This window comes from Setaria italica, chromosome III, assembly GCF_000263155.2.
Source record: "Setaria italica strain Yugu1 chromosome III, Setaria_italica_v2.0, whole genome shotgun sequence".
In the NCBI taxonomy this organism is placed as follows: Eukaryota; Viridiplantae; Streptophyta; class Magnoliopsida; order Poales; family Poaceae; genus Setaria; species Setaria italica.
This window is the reverse complement of record NC_028452.1, coordinates 10,474,211-10,490,506: the sequence shown is the minus strand read 5'-3', so window position 1 is coordinate 10,490,506 and position 16,296 is coordinate 10,474,211. Positions and strand designations below refer to the sequence as shown.

At 49.9% G+C, this 16,296-nt stretch overlaps 3 protein-coding genes across 3 annotated transcripts; 1 reads left to right on the top strand and 2 right to left on the bottom strand.

Annotated features, from left to right (window-relative positions):
- Positions 1–308: 308 nt before the first annotated feature.
- Positions 309–1,920, bottom strand: LOC101771590 (ras-related protein RABA1f). Its single transcript, XM_004961153.2, has 2 exons — positions 1,453–1,920; positions 309–980 (listed from the first exon to the last, which is right to left on the bottom strand). Exons 1-2 carry the CDS (start codon positions 1,668–1,670, stop codon positions 548–550), a joined length of 651 nt encoding a protein of 216 aa, XP_004961210.1. The 5' UTR covers positions 1,671–1,920; the 3' UTR covers positions 309–547.
- A 7,417-nt stretch (positions 1,921–9,337) lies between these two features.
- Positions 9,338–12,748, top strand: LOC101771188 (WUSCHEL-related homeobox 12). The gene is made up of 4 exons (XM_004961152.3): positions 9,338–9,690; positions 9,868–10,935; positions 12,160–12,413; positions 12,523–12,748. The coding sequence occupies exons 1-4, from the start codon at positions 9,573–9,575 to the stop codon at positions 12,532–12,534; spliced, it is 1,452 nt and encodes a 483-aa protein (XP_004961209.1). The 5' UTR covers positions 9,338–9,572; the 3' UTR covers positions 12,535–12,748.
- A 1,820-nt stretch (positions 12,749–14,568) lies between these two features.
- On the bottom strand, positions 14,569–15,596 carry LOC111256603 (ethylene-responsive transcription factor ERF094-like). Its single transcript, XM_022824806.1, has one exon. It carries the CDS (start codon positions 15,579–15,581, stop codon positions 14,751–14,753), a length of 831 nt encoding a protein of 276 aa, XP_022680541.1. The 5' UTR covers positions 15,582–15,596; the 3' UTR covers positions 14,569–14,750.
- Positions 15,597–16,296: the final 700 nt, after the last annotated feature.

Genomic DNA, 16,296 nt, shown 5'->3' with positions numbered 1-16,296 from the left:
CACATGCCATGCTACATCGGGCGCATTTGTAGATCACGGGCTCGTACAGGCCACATGCTTTTGCTAACTTCAACGGTAACACTTCCATGCCAATTGCCAATCATATTGATACAGAGTAACCTTGTAACCAATACGGAGTAGGATAGCAACTTACACCATGGTAGCAGCCTAGCCAATTTCCACTATGGCAGTATGGTTAACAGTTTAGCAATTTTCAGCAGTCTAGCAAAGCAAATAGCCTGCTGAAGGATGCAACTATACCAGCAAATAGACAAGTTGGTCAGAAAGGAGACAGTACACAGACACAAGAAATGAAAGCAACAAGGTAGAAAGGCCTATATGAAAGAATCTGAAAGCCGCACACTTTCACATCCCTAGCTATACCAGCAAGCTTAAGTCCTGAATGAATTAATGTATCAAATGGCAAAATGAACACGAGACACCTGTAACACATGAATACAGATTGAGGACCATGACTGCAATAACATCCTGCACCCTCTACTACAAAAGTATCAACCAACCCAAGTACATGTTCTATCCTTCCAAGCTAAGACGAACAGCAAGCAGACTTCTTCACTGCGGACACGTCGTCCTTGCCGCCGACATTGATGGTCTGGCCCTTGGGAGGCGCCGCGGGGTCATCACCGATGTCAAGGGCCTTCTTGCTTACCACACGGTAGATCTGCGTGAGCACCTCGGTGAAGGCATCCTCCACATTCATTGCCTCCAGGGCTGACGTCTCCATGAAGAAGGCATTTTCTTTCTCAGCGAAGGCCTTTGCATCCTCAGTCGGGACGGCCCTAAGGTGCCGCAGGTCTGCCTTGTTTCCGACGAGCATGATCACGATGTTGGCGTCCGTGTGGTCCTTGAGCTCCCTCATCCACCTCTCCACGTTCTCAAAGGTGACATGCCGTGTGACATCATAGACAACTAGTGCCCCTACTGCTCCACGGTAGTATGCACTTGTGATAGCACGGTATCTACATAGGCAATGGAAAGTTATTGTTAGTTGAGTGCGGGAAATGTTTGAATGGCAAAAGCCAAATGAATAATGCTAGTCCTAAATCAACTACAGGAATCAATGCCACATATCAATCTAACTGTTGTATATTAAATTTGCAGGCCCGTGAATCCTGTCTAACAAAGCAGGCCGTGTCAGCTCCTGCCCCTGAATAATCTGCAGATTCTGGCTACTACAAATGTGATAGATTGAGAAACGGTACGTGCAATTACGGAAGATATGAATTAAGTGCAGATTCTTTTCATTTCTCTCTGAAGCATCGAAGCAGTCCGGTTGCGTGAATGTGCAGCAGCAATTAAGGGGTCACAGACCAAATTAAGCTACAAAGATCCATACGACGCGGACATCCACTCGCTAACGAATGGACGGATCAGATAAGCGGAAGGAGATCGATGAGGCTCGTCGAGCTCGGCTGGATCTGGGGCGTGTACCTTTCCTGGCCGGCGGTGTCCCAGATCTGGGCCTTGACGACCTTGTCGTCGACGTGGATGCTGCGGGTGGCGAACTCGACGCCGATGGTGGACTTGGACTCGAGGCTGAACTCGTTGCGCGTGAAGCGCGAGAGCAGGTTCGACTTGCCGACGCCGGAGTCCCCGATGAGCACCACCTTGAAGAGGTAGTCGTAGTCGTCGTCCGCCCGGTACGCCATCGCCGCCTGAACTGGGCGCTGGAAGTGAGGGCCGCTGGAACTGCGCTGCGGCGGCGCGGGACGGGGTGCCTCGGCCCTCCCTCCCTGACTCTGGGCCGGCGGCGGCGGCGGCGGCGGGGAACGGGCGGTGGAGGTGGAGGAGGGGGAGCGGATGGGAAGGGCGGAGCGGAGCACGCGGACGCGGGTGCAGGTTTTTCTCAGTTTTCCACCACTTTTTTGTTGGGTTTCCCTTGGGTTCGTGCGGCGGGGTCGGTACGCGTTCGGGGCGTCGTGCTCGGTTGGGCTAGTCGCCTAGTCGGGCGGACGCCGAGCGGGCCGGGCGGTGGTGCCGCCGTGCCGGGTTGAGCGAGGTGACCGAGGACCCGTGGAAAAGGGCGAGAAAACGAGCGAAACGGCCGTGTCCCGGCTCGTTTTTGGGCTGGTGGCAGATTGCGCCTTGTTTTCTCGGCAGATGGCGTGGAAATGTCCAGCAGCAGTTTTTGAGCGGTGCAGATTCTGGCTGAGCGTGCTGGGAGAGCCAGGGACCAGGTTGTCGAGAGATCAAACGGTCGCACTCAGCTCCGGACGCATCAGGATCTGGATCTGGTCCTGTTGCTGTGGCTGGCGCACGTAAATTGAGGCCTTGTATAGTTGCCAAAGTTTGGAGGTGCCAAATTACTGTTACAGCACTGTAGCACACTGTAGCGTTTTGTTTATATTTGTGAATTATTGTCCAAACATTGACTAATTAGGCTCAAAAGATTCGTCTCGCAAAGTATAACAAAACTGTGCAATTAGTTTTAATTTCGTCTACATTTAGTACTCCATGCATGTACCGCAAGTTTGATATGATGGGAATCTTCTTTTTGCATAGTGCCAAAGTTAGGAGTTGGGGGTGAACTAAATAAGGGCGGAAACTCCACATACGGCGACGCTACCTGACAAGATCAAAGTTTCCGTGCCACAGATTAATCAGTGGGTATGACCTGGACACACACTATCGAGCTTATTACAGCACTGGTGTGTTTGGTTCCATGGACTCATATCACATTGAATATTGGATGCTAATTATGAGGACTAAACATAAACTAATTATAAAACTAATTACACAGAGGGAAGCTAATTCACGAGACGAATCTATTAAGCCTAATTAATCAGTCATTAGCAAATGGTTACTGTAGCACCATATTGTCAAATTATAGACTAATTAGGCTTTATAGATTGATCTCGCAAATTAGTCTCCATATGTGCAATTAGTTTTATAATTAATCTATATTTAATACTCTTAATTAATATCTAAACAGCCAAACACCCCCTCCATGTGCTGGCTGTAAAACACTGCATGCATGTGGAAGAATATGGTGCCTGCGTGCCTCTACGGTATGGCGCTCTCTGCGTCCGTACAATGGATTTCATAAGATATTGCGTGCCATCTCTTCCAGGTGACCAGGTCTGTGTGAGATACTGATCGAGATGCCACGAGCTGGACGTTCTCGTCGGTGCTTGTCTCGTGCACACTGAAGTAGCCCCCAGCTGGGAACATATGTGGCCATGTTTCCCGGGACCGGGAGTACTTGCTTGGGAATCATGCGGTGGTTAGCAGCTGCGCTGCTGCTGCTGCTGCTTCTGCCGGGAAGAGATCATGAGATTTTTTTTTATCAAGGCAGACTTTATTAGAAAAGCTTAAAAATTCAAGACCGCCAGAGACTATCCATCAGCACATACTTTTTCACTTGGTGAACAAACATGGCCTCACTCCTCTGCTTACCTCTCCCATTGATCATGACAATTGAAACATGAAGGTGTTTTCATTGATCCATCCACAATTTGACAAGCTAGTATATTGATCAGTTATTGGAATTCATTCATTCATTCATTCATCAGGCATGCTCCCCGAACGTGCAACACCTACATTTACTTTACGTCCACTGCCGCACCTGCTCCCCATAAATCATGTCGCGTTTGACACGGCAACAGCGGCTAGAAAGATTCCCGAAGCGGAGGCCTTTGAATGGCATGGCAGGGTGGCCCGCGCCGGCCATTCGTTCCGACGTCTCCGGCCGGCCGGCCTAATCCCTATGCAAGCAGTAGTAGCGCTGCCATGGCTGTGTGCTGTGGTCCTGTCCTGGTCTGGTTCCCCAAAAGCCAGGAGAAGCTCTCCCGATTCGTGCTTCACTGGCAGGGGGCAGCCAGGCGCTGGCAGTCTGGTGGTACAGCGCGGTTTGTTGACATCGTGTCACGGTGCCTTAACCTGTTTCAGCCAGAACAACCGTGACCGTGACTCCGTGATGTGGACGGGAAGAGTCTAGTGTGGAGGAAGGAACACAGCACGGGGAAGAACGAGGTGTGGTGAGCTGGTGGCTGGCCGTCTGGGTTCGCGGACCATGGCAGGCAGCCAGGCAGGAGCAAGACCGCACGGGCGATGGGATCGGTGGCGTCGTCGACCGCGCAATTCCAGCCGCCCGCCGTCCGTACGCTCCTCTCGCGTCCCGCTCCTGTATCTCCGCCATTACTGCAGTCGTTGGGAAGGCCTCGTCTCTCCTCTCTCTTGATCCGTGCGCGCAGCGGTCGCCGGCTGCTATGTTTCTATCTACGAGGTGTCAGAGTCTCCTGTGGGGGAGCACACGGGTCGTGCAGGCCGACCGTGCGCCAAGGCTTCGACGATGGCCGTGTTCCGTCCGGAGCGGCCACAGCGCCATAGCAAGCACCGTGAGAAGGCGCGCGAGACGGTAGCCGATCGATCGGTCAAGAACACAGCGCACACCACCAAGCTCTCCCCGCCCGCGCGCCGTGCCAACGTAACGCGCGTCATCGGTCACCCGTCACGCGATTTTTGCCCGTGCGCCCGGCCGATGCGGAGACATGGAACCCGGGCATCCGCCGCGTGCGCGCGTCGTCTCCACGGGAGTCATGCAACGCGCGTACGTGCGGTGATCTCGGCTGCCCGCGCCCAGAACCCTGGATGGGCCGTTTCATTTTTATTCGCCATGCGCGTAGGTGTGGCGAGCGCTCGGTTGGTTCCTGCGGACTTCGGCGCCGCACAAAAGACACACCTCCCCCGCGATCGAGTCAATCCACTTGCAACCGCGCGCACGTACGCCCGTGCGTGCGTGCCGTCGGGCGTCGGTGCCTGCCACTGCCAGCGCTGGCGCTGGCCGGCCGGCCCGAAACGCGGCGGCCATTTCCCAATCAAGAGCCTCTTCCGGGTCGTCTTCTTCCTCCTCCCGCCTTAACTCCGCGCGAGCGAAAACGACACGCATCCATGCGCGCGCGCGCACGCGCGGCCCTCCGGGTTTCCCTCCAACCCCTTGCTAGCTCCGCGCCATTTACTCGGCAGTACGTCTGCGCACCAGCTGCAGCGTCCGCTAGCTAGAATACTGCGAGTCCTGCGATCCTCCTCGCTCGGAGCCCGGCGATCCTCCCGCTCCGTCTCCGTCGCCATTCATCATTCGATAGAATCGATACCAGCAGCAGACCGAGCAAGCGTGCGTTGCCGTGACGCGTCACCTGTGAGATCGGATCGTCAGGCAGGTGGGAGCATCTGGGGGAAAACGATCTCCATCTGGAAGGGGGGCGTCTGTTCCTCGCTCGCTCACGCAACGCTGAATTGAAGGGAAAGAGTGGAAGACCGCTCCATTCGCATTAACGCAGCGATTTGACTGCACACGAGTTGCCACTGGAGAGGAGTAAATTCTAGATTGTGATCCTAGCTTGCTAGTTTTCGAAATGTTCCCAATAAATTCTACCTTGAGTAGGTTGCATTGTGGGTTTTCTTTTTCATGCCGGTGTAATTCAACTTGTCAATTCTAGTTTTAAACTACCCCTTCCGTTCATGATTACAAGACGCACACGCATATCAAAATTCAAATTTTACGATCTTTGACCAATAATTTAGCTATCGATTTTTTATTTTTGTAATGTAAAATTTGATATGGTTGGATTTGTAATCAAATTTATTCTCTAATGGTTATAAATTTATACTCATAAATAATATAATATAAGATAAATAAATGGTCAAAGTTTAATTTTGAAGATTGTGCTATATCATACCACGTCTTATAAACAGGAATGAAGGGAGTATACAAGTACGTGCTGTTTTAGTTATCACTAAAAGAATGTTGTTGAAATATCGATTGAATTATTTCCTTTTGAAACTCACAATTAGTTCTACCATTATACTCCCTCCGTCCCGCAAAGAGTGTCTTTTTAGACTCTAAAATTTGTCCCATAAAAAATATTCTTTTACCTCCTAGTAAATCTTATCTAATTAAATCAACACTCACAAAAAAGCGTATGGAACAACGCAGCACTCACAAAAAAGCGTATGAACAGCGCGTACAGCCAATCAAATGATTAACTAATGTTATTTCTCTGATTTCAATGCACGTGCATTTATTTAAAATCCAGAAAACTAAACAGACCGTATGATTTTCAATCACAATTAGTATTAGTTACTAGAGGCAACATAGATATTTCTCACCACTACTATTGTATTTGAAATTTTCTAAAAAGACACTCTTTGCGAGACGAAGGAGTATACACTACCGGAGAATGGATCTTTCGTCCACTGCATTAGTGCCGATTGCAATTGGGCCCAGTAATAATATGAGTATTAGTACCGGGCCTAACAGCTAGTCCTCGAGGGCCGCCTCGTGACCCCCTTTAGTACCGGTTGACCCAACCGGTACTAAAGGGTGCACATTAGTACCGTTGGTGCCCCACCTGGTACTAATGTACCATCGAGCCTTTAGTACCGGGTGGAGGCTCCACCCGGTACAACCCTTTAGTACCGATTGGTGCCCCTAACTGGTACTAAATTCCCTCCTATAAATCCGCCTTCTTCTTCCTCCTGCCCGAGCCATTCACCACAGCTCGAGCTTCATCCTATCAATGGCGCCATAGGGAAGGTGCTACCAGATTGAAGATCATTTTGTGGGGATTTCACTCATTCAAGTGTTCTAAAGGTTAGAAACTTCATCCTCCCTCGATACATGGTTAGCATACTAAGTTATATGCTTTAGAGATAGAGTAATTTGTGATTTTTAGAACAAGGTACAATGGAAAAAAATTCATTTATATGCATGTGTTATTTAGAGCTCATATTTGTGATTTTTAGAATAAGCTACAATTTTTTGGATGCTATGTTTCATATTAGTCAAAGAAATTGATATGAGGTTAGAGGAATAATTCCATAGTGTAGTACTTTTCAAATATGAGCTAAATAAATTATGGCAAATGTGAGCGAGATAAATTGTGGTACATAAAGGTAATAAAGATAATAAGATGAAATAGAGGTATGTAATTAGTCATTTTTAGAATAAGCTACAATGGAGAATTTTTTTCATGTATATGTTATGTTTGAACTAAGTAAATTGTGGGGAAAATATAGAATTTGTTCATAGTTTAATCATTTGCAAATATGAGCTAAATAAATTGTGGTGCATAGAGATGGCTTGCTGCTGGAGGTAGTGGTGATGGTGGGAGCGATCGTCGTTCCTCTCGCGGTAAGGGGAAAACCATATGATAAGATGAAGAAAATGAGCATATGGGAGAAAACAATACTTCGTTATTTGCAAAGATGTCATGAAGATGTTGTTGCGGCGGGTCAGGAACCTCCTTTTGGCGGTCATTATGCTCCACCGCTAGTCCCGGGTGTTTCAGGTCCACTTAGTACTACTATTGCCGGAGGCACAAATAAACAACAGGACAAGGTTGGGTCAGTGAAACCTTCGTCTTCACCGTCCAAGAATGTTTAAAGTCCTCCTAAATAGTACTCAGTGGAGGGTTTGTCATAGTGTATCATACTGTTTGGGTCTAAAATTTAAATTTGTATATTTCTATCTAAACTTTCAACAACATTTGAGTTTGTCGTAGTGTATCATGTTGTTTGGGTCTGAAATTTAAACTTGTATATTTCTATCTAAACTTTCAGCAATATTTGAGTTTAATGGTATTTGTATCATGTTTGTTATGTTTCATGTACAATTGTATGGATGATTAGAATATATTTGGTTCGGTAATACTTTGTAGATGAATCGGCAATGGATGTACAATGCAGGCAAACGTTCCATGTAGTACATTAATAGCTTGCGTGGTTTTCTCAATCTGGTAGAATCCAACAAACCGCCGTCCGGTTTCATTTGTTGTCCATGCAGAAATTGTAAAAATAAGAAGGATTACTCATGTAAAAAGACTATTCACGCCCATGTATACTGTTTGGATTCATGCCTATATATTTGTTTCATTGCACTTAATGGAGTTTGCTAACAAAAGTATAGAATTTTGACTTAATGTATTCCCTTCTACTCGTTACATCTCTATTTTTTATTCTAGCAAAAGAAATCCTAGTCGCAACCACACTATACTATAGACTCGATATCGTCTGTAATCCAAACATTGGATCCTAGTATATTAGACACAACATGCAAAAGTGTGATTAAAAGTTCATAGGAGAAAAATGGTCAAATGCGCCTGCCTTTCTCAAATTGCTACTGCTCCGAGTTTTGAAAGTATCTACGGCCTTGTTATCCTAAAATCCCAATTTTGGCACTATGCAAAAAGAAGATTCCCCATCACATCAAACTTACGGTACATGCATGAAGTACTGAATGTAGACGAAATCAAAAACTAATTGTACAGTTTGGTTGTACTTTGCGAGACGAATCTTTTGAGCCTAATTAGTCAATATTTGGACAATAATTCACAAATACAAACGAAACGCTATAGTATGCTACAATGCTGGCGCAGTGATTTTGGTTGTCCAAAATCGGGCAACTAAACAAGGCCTAAGGCAATCATACACGCAAGCAAATCAGATAATTAAAAATGGTACACCAATCATCATATACAAAACTAGAAAAACATGTTACACTATCATACACTTGTAAGATCGCTTCAGTGCAAGAATCACTAAAAAACAAACCAAAACGATAAATATATCTACTAAAGTTCAGATAATCGTATAACGTTTTAACCCCGTAACGCCTGTCAAAACTCAAATTTCTCCGTCACCTGCAGAAGTTGCATCAAGCAACGCAACCTTTGTGTATCTAGATGCCCTGCATTCTCAGTACTAGCATCGCATAGTTAGGGGGTGTTTTCTTCCAGTGACTTATTTTTAGCACGTGTCACATCGAATGTTTAGATACTAATAATTAGTATCTAAACATTCGATGTGACGGGTACTAAAAATAAGTCAGTGGAAGAAAACGGGGCCTATTAACCACTATGCCAACCTCATACTCTCTGATGCAAAGGTACTGACAGAAGGGCCAGGCAAAAAGGCACCTGCCAGCCATGTCATCCTTGCTTGGCAAACTGGAAGAAGGATCAAATCACAGTGTACTTTCGTCTACTCCAGCTAGTAGCTAGCTCTCAGCACTGTAGCTAGGCATGTCCATCCATGTCTCCATCCATCGGTAATCCCTCTTCAATTTCCCCCCTTTACCCTGCAAGATTCAACCCTGCTCCCCCTATCTCACCAGTCACCACCCCTCCATTTTTACGCTCTCACAACAATTCCACGGGATCCAGCAAAACAAACGGAAGAGTGTGCGCGTGGTGGCATTAACTGTGGTGTAACTCTGCTGCACTGCACGATGGGGTAGTAGGTGAGAAAGCCCATTTATAAGCACCGGGGGGAAGAACAGGAGAAGAGCCATAGCCAAATGCCCAAATCCATAGGGTTCTTCGTCCTCCCACAAACTGTTCCTCCACAGATTACAGGAGCAGCAACAGCTGGGAGACACAACCCCCCTTACTCGACCTCTCGATCTGCTTCCTCTGGCCTTCTCACCATCTCACCAGTCACCAGCCAGCACCCATCGATCGAGCACAAACCACCACAGCTGTCTCGCCGAAGGCAACAAGGCAGGAAGGGCCACCGGGAATCCGTTGATAAAAGGGGGGCAAATCGAAGCAAGCATGGCGTCCTCCAACAGGCACTGGCCGAGCATGTACAGGTCCAGCCTCGCCTGCAACTTCCAGCAGCCGCAGCCTGACATGAACAACGGCGGCGGCGGCAAGTCCTTGATGTCCTCAAGTATGTCTCTGATCTACTTCATGTTGCACCTCACCACCTGCATGTTACTGTTTCTTGCTGCATGCTGATCACCAGCAGCATACGTAGCTAGGGTTTGGTTTCTTGAAAGTTTGCGCCGAATCCGCCGGCTTTTTGCTTAAACTCTTTGTGATGTGCGTGTGGTTCTCTGATGTTCAGGGTCCGAGGAGAGTGGAAGGAACCCGGAGCCGAGGCCGCGGTGGAACCCGCGGCCAGAGCAGATCAGGATCCTGGAGGGGATCTTCAACTCCGGCATGGTGAACCCGCCGCGCGACGAGATCCGCCGCATCCGCCTTCAGCTGCAGGAGTACGGGCCCGTCGGCGACGCCAACGTCTTCTACTGGTTCCAGAACCGCAAGTCCCGCACCAAGCACAAGCTGCGCGCCGCGGGCCAGCTGCAGCCGTCCGGCCGCGCCGCCCTGTCGCGCGCGTGCGCGCCGCCGCCGCCTGCGCTGGCACCCGCCCCCATGACGCCGCCGCGGCACCTGCTCGCGTCCCCCGTGGCGCCCACCTCCTCCTCGTCGTCTTCCTCTGACCGGTCCTCCGGGTCGAGCAAGTCGGCGAGGACGGCTGTCTTGCTGCCGCCTCCCGCGGCGGCGGCCATCCAGGGTGTTCTGCCGGCGACGGCCATTGACTTGCTTTCACCGAAGCCGACGCCGGCTCTGGCGGCACACCAGCTCTACTACCACAGCCAGCAGCTCATGGCGCCTGCCGTGCCGCCGCCGATGCCCGAGCTGATCACCTCCCCCGAACCGTTCCTCCTGCACTGGCAGCAGCAAGGTGGCCACTACCTGCCGGCCACCGAGCTCGGCGGCGTCCTCGGCGCCCACACGCACGAGCCGCCGCCGGCCATGCACCCGGCCGTCTCACCCAGCGTGCTCCTGGGCCTGTGCAACGAAGCTCTAGGGCAAGACTGCGTCGACATCATCAGCTCCAAGCAGCAGGGACTTGGCCATGGCCAGTACTGGAACACCACCTGCGGTTCTGATCTGAGCAGCAATAACAAGACCGACGCCGTGAGCGACGTGATCAGGGACGACGAGAAGGCCAGGCTCGGGTTACTCCACTACGGCTTCGGCGCGGCCGCCGCCGCTGCCACTTCGGCGCCTCTTGCCGCTCCTGTGCAGCCAGCCGCTGCGGATGCCAGTACGGCCATGCTGCTTCCAAGTTCTGCGCCGAGTAACGTTGCTGCTGCCACGAGCTCCGTACTCACCGATCAGTTGCAAGGTACGTGGCAACTTAGATCATGCATGTTTGATCCTTGTCTGTTGTCTTTTTCCCTTTTTCTGTTTGGTTTCCACAAGCATTGTTGATTGTTCATGCAAATCGTGTAAGCATGCGCATAGAAGTGTACGGTCTTCTTGTCCTGGCCTGTCTCGATCTACTTCCAAGCTTGGCTGTAGCGAGAGCTTGGCATGCCTGGGGCAAGGAGAGTACATGCCACTTCGATGATAGGGATGCATGGCTCCAATTTCTCGCGATCACATCGGATGCCAACATGTACATGGTGTGTCGCAGGCAATGAGACAAGGTTAGGCATGCATGCATGTAAAATCTCCTGTGCGAGCACCGATCTTGTCACGCTGTGTGGCGCACCCTGTTGATGCGTAGGGATCGACGTTTCCATGACAAGGATACACAAGGGTAGCTTGTCAGCTTGTTATACAATACGCATTGCACGGTAGCTTTAGAGGTAGAAAGAGCCAAAAGTTGTGAGCTGTTCCCCATTTCATGATTGGAAAGCACCGTGGTGGTGCAACAAAGTCATACAGTACTAGAGGTACATTACATACAGTACTGGACACATAGAACAAAGTCGGTAAACACAAACATAGGACAGGAGAATATGCACGCTCATGAAAAAGGACCGTAGTTAGCATTACTGGCCATTGTCCAAATTAAACATTGAGCATAAGGATCCAAAAGAGGACTTTATGGTATAACTGCAAACATGTTGATTGTTTAACTGCAAGGATTGGATTTTTATGCATGACACTGCACGGTAATTGGACTTGCGCAACAGTAACGCTATTCCACGTTGTACTACATGATTTATGTGAAAAGACTAGGATGGGATGATGTGAAATGAACCATGGGGACGATCCAAAAGCAGAGATCGATAGCTTCGTGAACAGTGGCAAACTTGGGTATGGTTCGAGGTCATAAATGGCGCCCTTGTATGGTCTTGTCGCGGTGCTTCTTTCAAGATGGGGGGTGAAAGATCGTGAGGGCTTAATTTGCATGCGTACGTTTGTTGAAAAGATTGAGAGCGATGGCTGTCAAATCGTCTCCCTGCTCCATCACCAAGCAAACGATCGAAAAATCTCGCTCTTGATTTCACATAGTACTAGCTAGGGCATTATTCCAGTAGTTTCTGCCAAAAGCTTCGAAAAGCTGCTAGTTTGGTTTCAGTATTAATTCCATACGCGCTCTCTGTTAATCTGTCAGCAGGGCTGTTGGACCCTGGGCTGATCGGAGGGACGCCGCTGCCGCCGCCGACGGCGACGGTGGTGGTCGTGGCCCGTGACGCCGTGACGTGCGCGGTCACCGCGCAGTTCAGCGTCCCGGCGATGCGCCTGGACGTGAAGCTGGCGTTCGGCGATGCGGCCGTGCTGGTGCGCCACACCGGCGAGCCGGTCCTCGTCGACGAGTCCGGCGTCACCGTGGAGCCGCTGCAGCAGGACACCCTCTACTACCTGCTGATGGTAATGAACTAGTGATCATACATTTTGCTAGGGTTCGTTCAGAAAATAATGCTCAGTTGCACTTCTCGTGTTAATCTGTATTTGATCCCCCTTTGTTTCTCAATGACAGGTGACTCACTGAATAAGCTGCCGGACGGGTCAAAGAGACCGAAGAGCCTTTATATTGATGTTAGCATGGCATTTACCAATGCAATGCACGCGTGCATTTGGGAGTCCTGCTAGCTGATCATCGTATCTGTATTTTCCTTAAAGTAATTAGGTATATTTTGTCATGTATTTTAAGTCCGTATCAAACAGCATTATGTCTGTGTTTAATTTGATGCAATAAAGCCATATCCAGGTTCTGGGGTAGCACTGAAATATGATTAAAGCCTCTGACCTTTTTATTTTGAACGGAGACTATAGCTATTAGCTATGAGCTCTGGAACATGACAATTGACATGCTATTGCGGCATTGCCATGGTCTGTGATGAGAGAGGCAGGTGAATCTATGGTATGGCCTGCAGGGTGCAGGGGGGAGGTTTGATGATGGAGGGTATCAGATGCGCAGCGGCCTTTCCGTGGACTTGATGATCACGACGACCTTGTGGCACTGTGGATGTAGGGAACATACGTTACGTGTGGGCAGGCCTCTCCGTGTGCAGCCTGCTTTGCTGCCCCGGGCAGAACCGCAGGAGGACTGATCGTATCGAGCGGGCGCCGGCTGACCAACCGGACGGTTCCGCACCTGTGCTCAGGCTCTGCCTCATCCTCTGTCTTCTGCCGCACGCACAGGTTCATCTCAGGGGAAAAGGAGGGAGTTGAATGAAGCCGTCTCTCTTATCACTGCTTGCGTCTCCCTTGTGCACTGGCCTCGTCTCTCTCATCCACACAGAATCAAAGGGGCAGGTCTGTCGTCAACAAAGTGACAGACGTGCCTGCAGCACCGCTCCGGTACAGAATGATCTTAACGGTGATGTTTCGTGGTCCATTGATCTGCGGCAGCAACAATGCAAGTAATAACTACTTTTTCTTTAATTCAGATGCGCACGCAACGGTTTGGCCGACGAGGCGGTGCTGCGGTTTCATTCAACTCCCTCCTTGACCTGCGCTCACGGCTCACCTACAGTTTATGCGTCGTTCTTCCGTCCGACGAGAGAAGCACTTGAATCGCACAGCCCACACGGCCCATCAACCAGACCCCTATGGCCCAACTACGTGCAGACAGGACAACACACCGTAGTTGGGTGCATCACCAGTTCACCACACGGCCACACCCTGCGGACCTGCCGCTCTCTTTCTGTCTACAGTGATCCCGTCCTCCAGCGTCGCCGCGGCCACCGCCTCACGCGTTTGCTTCCGTCGATCTCCCTCTCGTGCTCGTGCTTGTCCAGACTCGACCCAGAGCGTGCACGGATCGGAGGCAGCCGGACAACCCGCGGCGGGCAGCCACAGTAATCATCTAATCTGTCAGATCACTTGGGTTTCTCAGCTCCTCTCCTCTCTTATCATTAGTTTGACTATACTGCGACATTAGCGGCGTGCGTATTCTTAATTAATTATGCGTACGTACGTGCGGGTGCATGTGCACCTGCACGACCGGCTGGCCTTTCATTCGGGCGCTCGCCATTGGTTCCTTCAACCCTGCGCCCATGGGCATGTGCATTCTTGCTTACGGCGCACACTTCGTGCATCATACACACGCCCACGTACGTACCGCCATCGCAGCTCTCGGTTCGGACCAGCAGCAGTTCAGGTTCAGTCGTCCGAGATTGCAAATCTAAGGAACCAATCGTCAATTTTGAGAACCGTATAATTCGTCGGACGCTGATGATTTGCAACTCAGGATCCATTGATCCAGTTTTTCACTTAAGTGAGAACTAGCTCGATCGGTGCATCGGATGGTTTACGTGCATGGTTGGTATGAACTTGATCGGATCCTATTTGAACTTGATCAATACAAATTACTGCTGGAAATTAATTAAGAGATTTACCTAGCCTTTTCTTTGCATGGATATCTTGGTATGAAGCATTTTCTTTCTCTTTGGAAAGCCCTAATAACTAGTGGCATTTCTCGTACATGAAAGATCATGTAAAAACTCTGTAGCAACCTAAAAGAATACTATCTATATAATAACATTATGAATACTATCTATATACATAATATTATGGAGGATCAACTAATGAATCACCTTGTAATGATTGGCTACACACAGTTATGACTAGTCGAATTTGATCTATACAAATTACTTAGCTAGCCTTCTCTTTTCATGAATCCACAACCCTATCTTGGTGTACCTTTTTTTTTTTCCTTTGCAAACCCCTAATAACTAGCTTAGGTGTACTTGATCATCCTCCCTACACCAATGGTGCGAACAAGTAGTCCCAGTACTCGCCACCGATGTCCTCGAACTCGATCACTGCTCCTGGATCACTGATCGAAGGCTCTTGCACCATCGGTGATGATGCCCCTTGATCTTTCCTCCCACAAGCGAACGACACCATGGTCTGGTCACAACCACCATCGGTTGCCGACACGCTCCCATGGCTTCTCGTATCAGCAGCAGCATTGCTACCTCTCCTCCTCCGGCGCAGCACCCGGCTCGCCTCGCCGCAGCCGCCGTTCCCGGCGAGCTCGCGCTGCACCACGTCGAGCGGGAAGTTGAGGTGCGCGCGGGGCCCGCGCATGCGCAGCGCCGCCTTGTCGTAGGCTAGCGCGGCCTCCTCGGCGGTCGTGAACGTGCCCAGCCACACCCGCGCGCCCTTCCTCCGCGTGTCGCGTATCTCGGCGGCGAACTTGCCCCACGGCCGCCGCCGCACGCCCCTGTAGCTCTTGCACGCCACCGCCGCCTTGTTGGAGCTGGCCCGACGATCATCACGCCGGTCTTGATCCTGGCTCGCCGCCGGCGAGGCGGCGAGGAGCAGCTCGCCGGAGGCGTCCGACGTGAGCGCGGCTCCGCTGAGGAGGAGCTCGTCCCACTCCTCGGCTCCCATGGAAATCCACCTCCCCAGGCTCGGCAGCCTCTGCAAGATGGCCTCCGGCTTCTCCTCACCAACCTCCGACGACGCGGCCGTCGACGACGCCGGGGTAGTGGTGGACTCTGTCATGATGGTAGCCCACACGTTCTCCAGGATGTTGGCTGCCTCGTTGCCGGGCTGATGATGGGAACCTGGTGCTCCGATCGTCATGGCTGCTGCGTTGTGGAATTGATCTGATTTTTCTCTTTGTGAAGATTGGAACCGTGGATTGCACTGGGGTTTATATATCTGCGCCAAGGAACTGGTGGTGTCACGGCTGACACGGGCTGGCAGTTGGGGTTTCCGGCAAATGAAGTCAGTGTGGCTCATTCGTCAAGCGAGCTCGCGAAATGAGAGGGAAACTTAGCTGGCATGCAAACTTGAACGAGTGAAAGATTTAATTTTGTGCAAGATCTCTGCAGAAATTCAGGGACGCTCCTGTGCATGGTATCTTGCGGCGGTTGATATTTTTTGTGTTCTAGATGTGCATTTGTTTATTTCTTTGCAGGGTTGACTAAAAGCCTGGATGCCATGTAATGCGTAGGTCAGCTGCAGCCTGCAGTATTTCAGAGTTCAGACTTTCAGGTACTAGTGTCCGAGTTTTCTACCGTTTGGTTCCGAAGTTTAATCCATATCACATCGAATGTTTAGATACTAATTAGGAGTATTAAACATAGACTAATTACAAAACGAATTGCACAGATGGAGGTTAATTCGCGAGATGAATCTATTAAGCCTAATTAGTCCATGATTCGACAATGTGATGCTACAGTAAACATGTGCTAATCATAAATTAATTAGACTTAATAGATTCGTCTCGCGAATTAACCTCCATCTGTGTAATTAGTTTTATAATTAACTCATGTTTAGTCCTCCTAATTAGTCT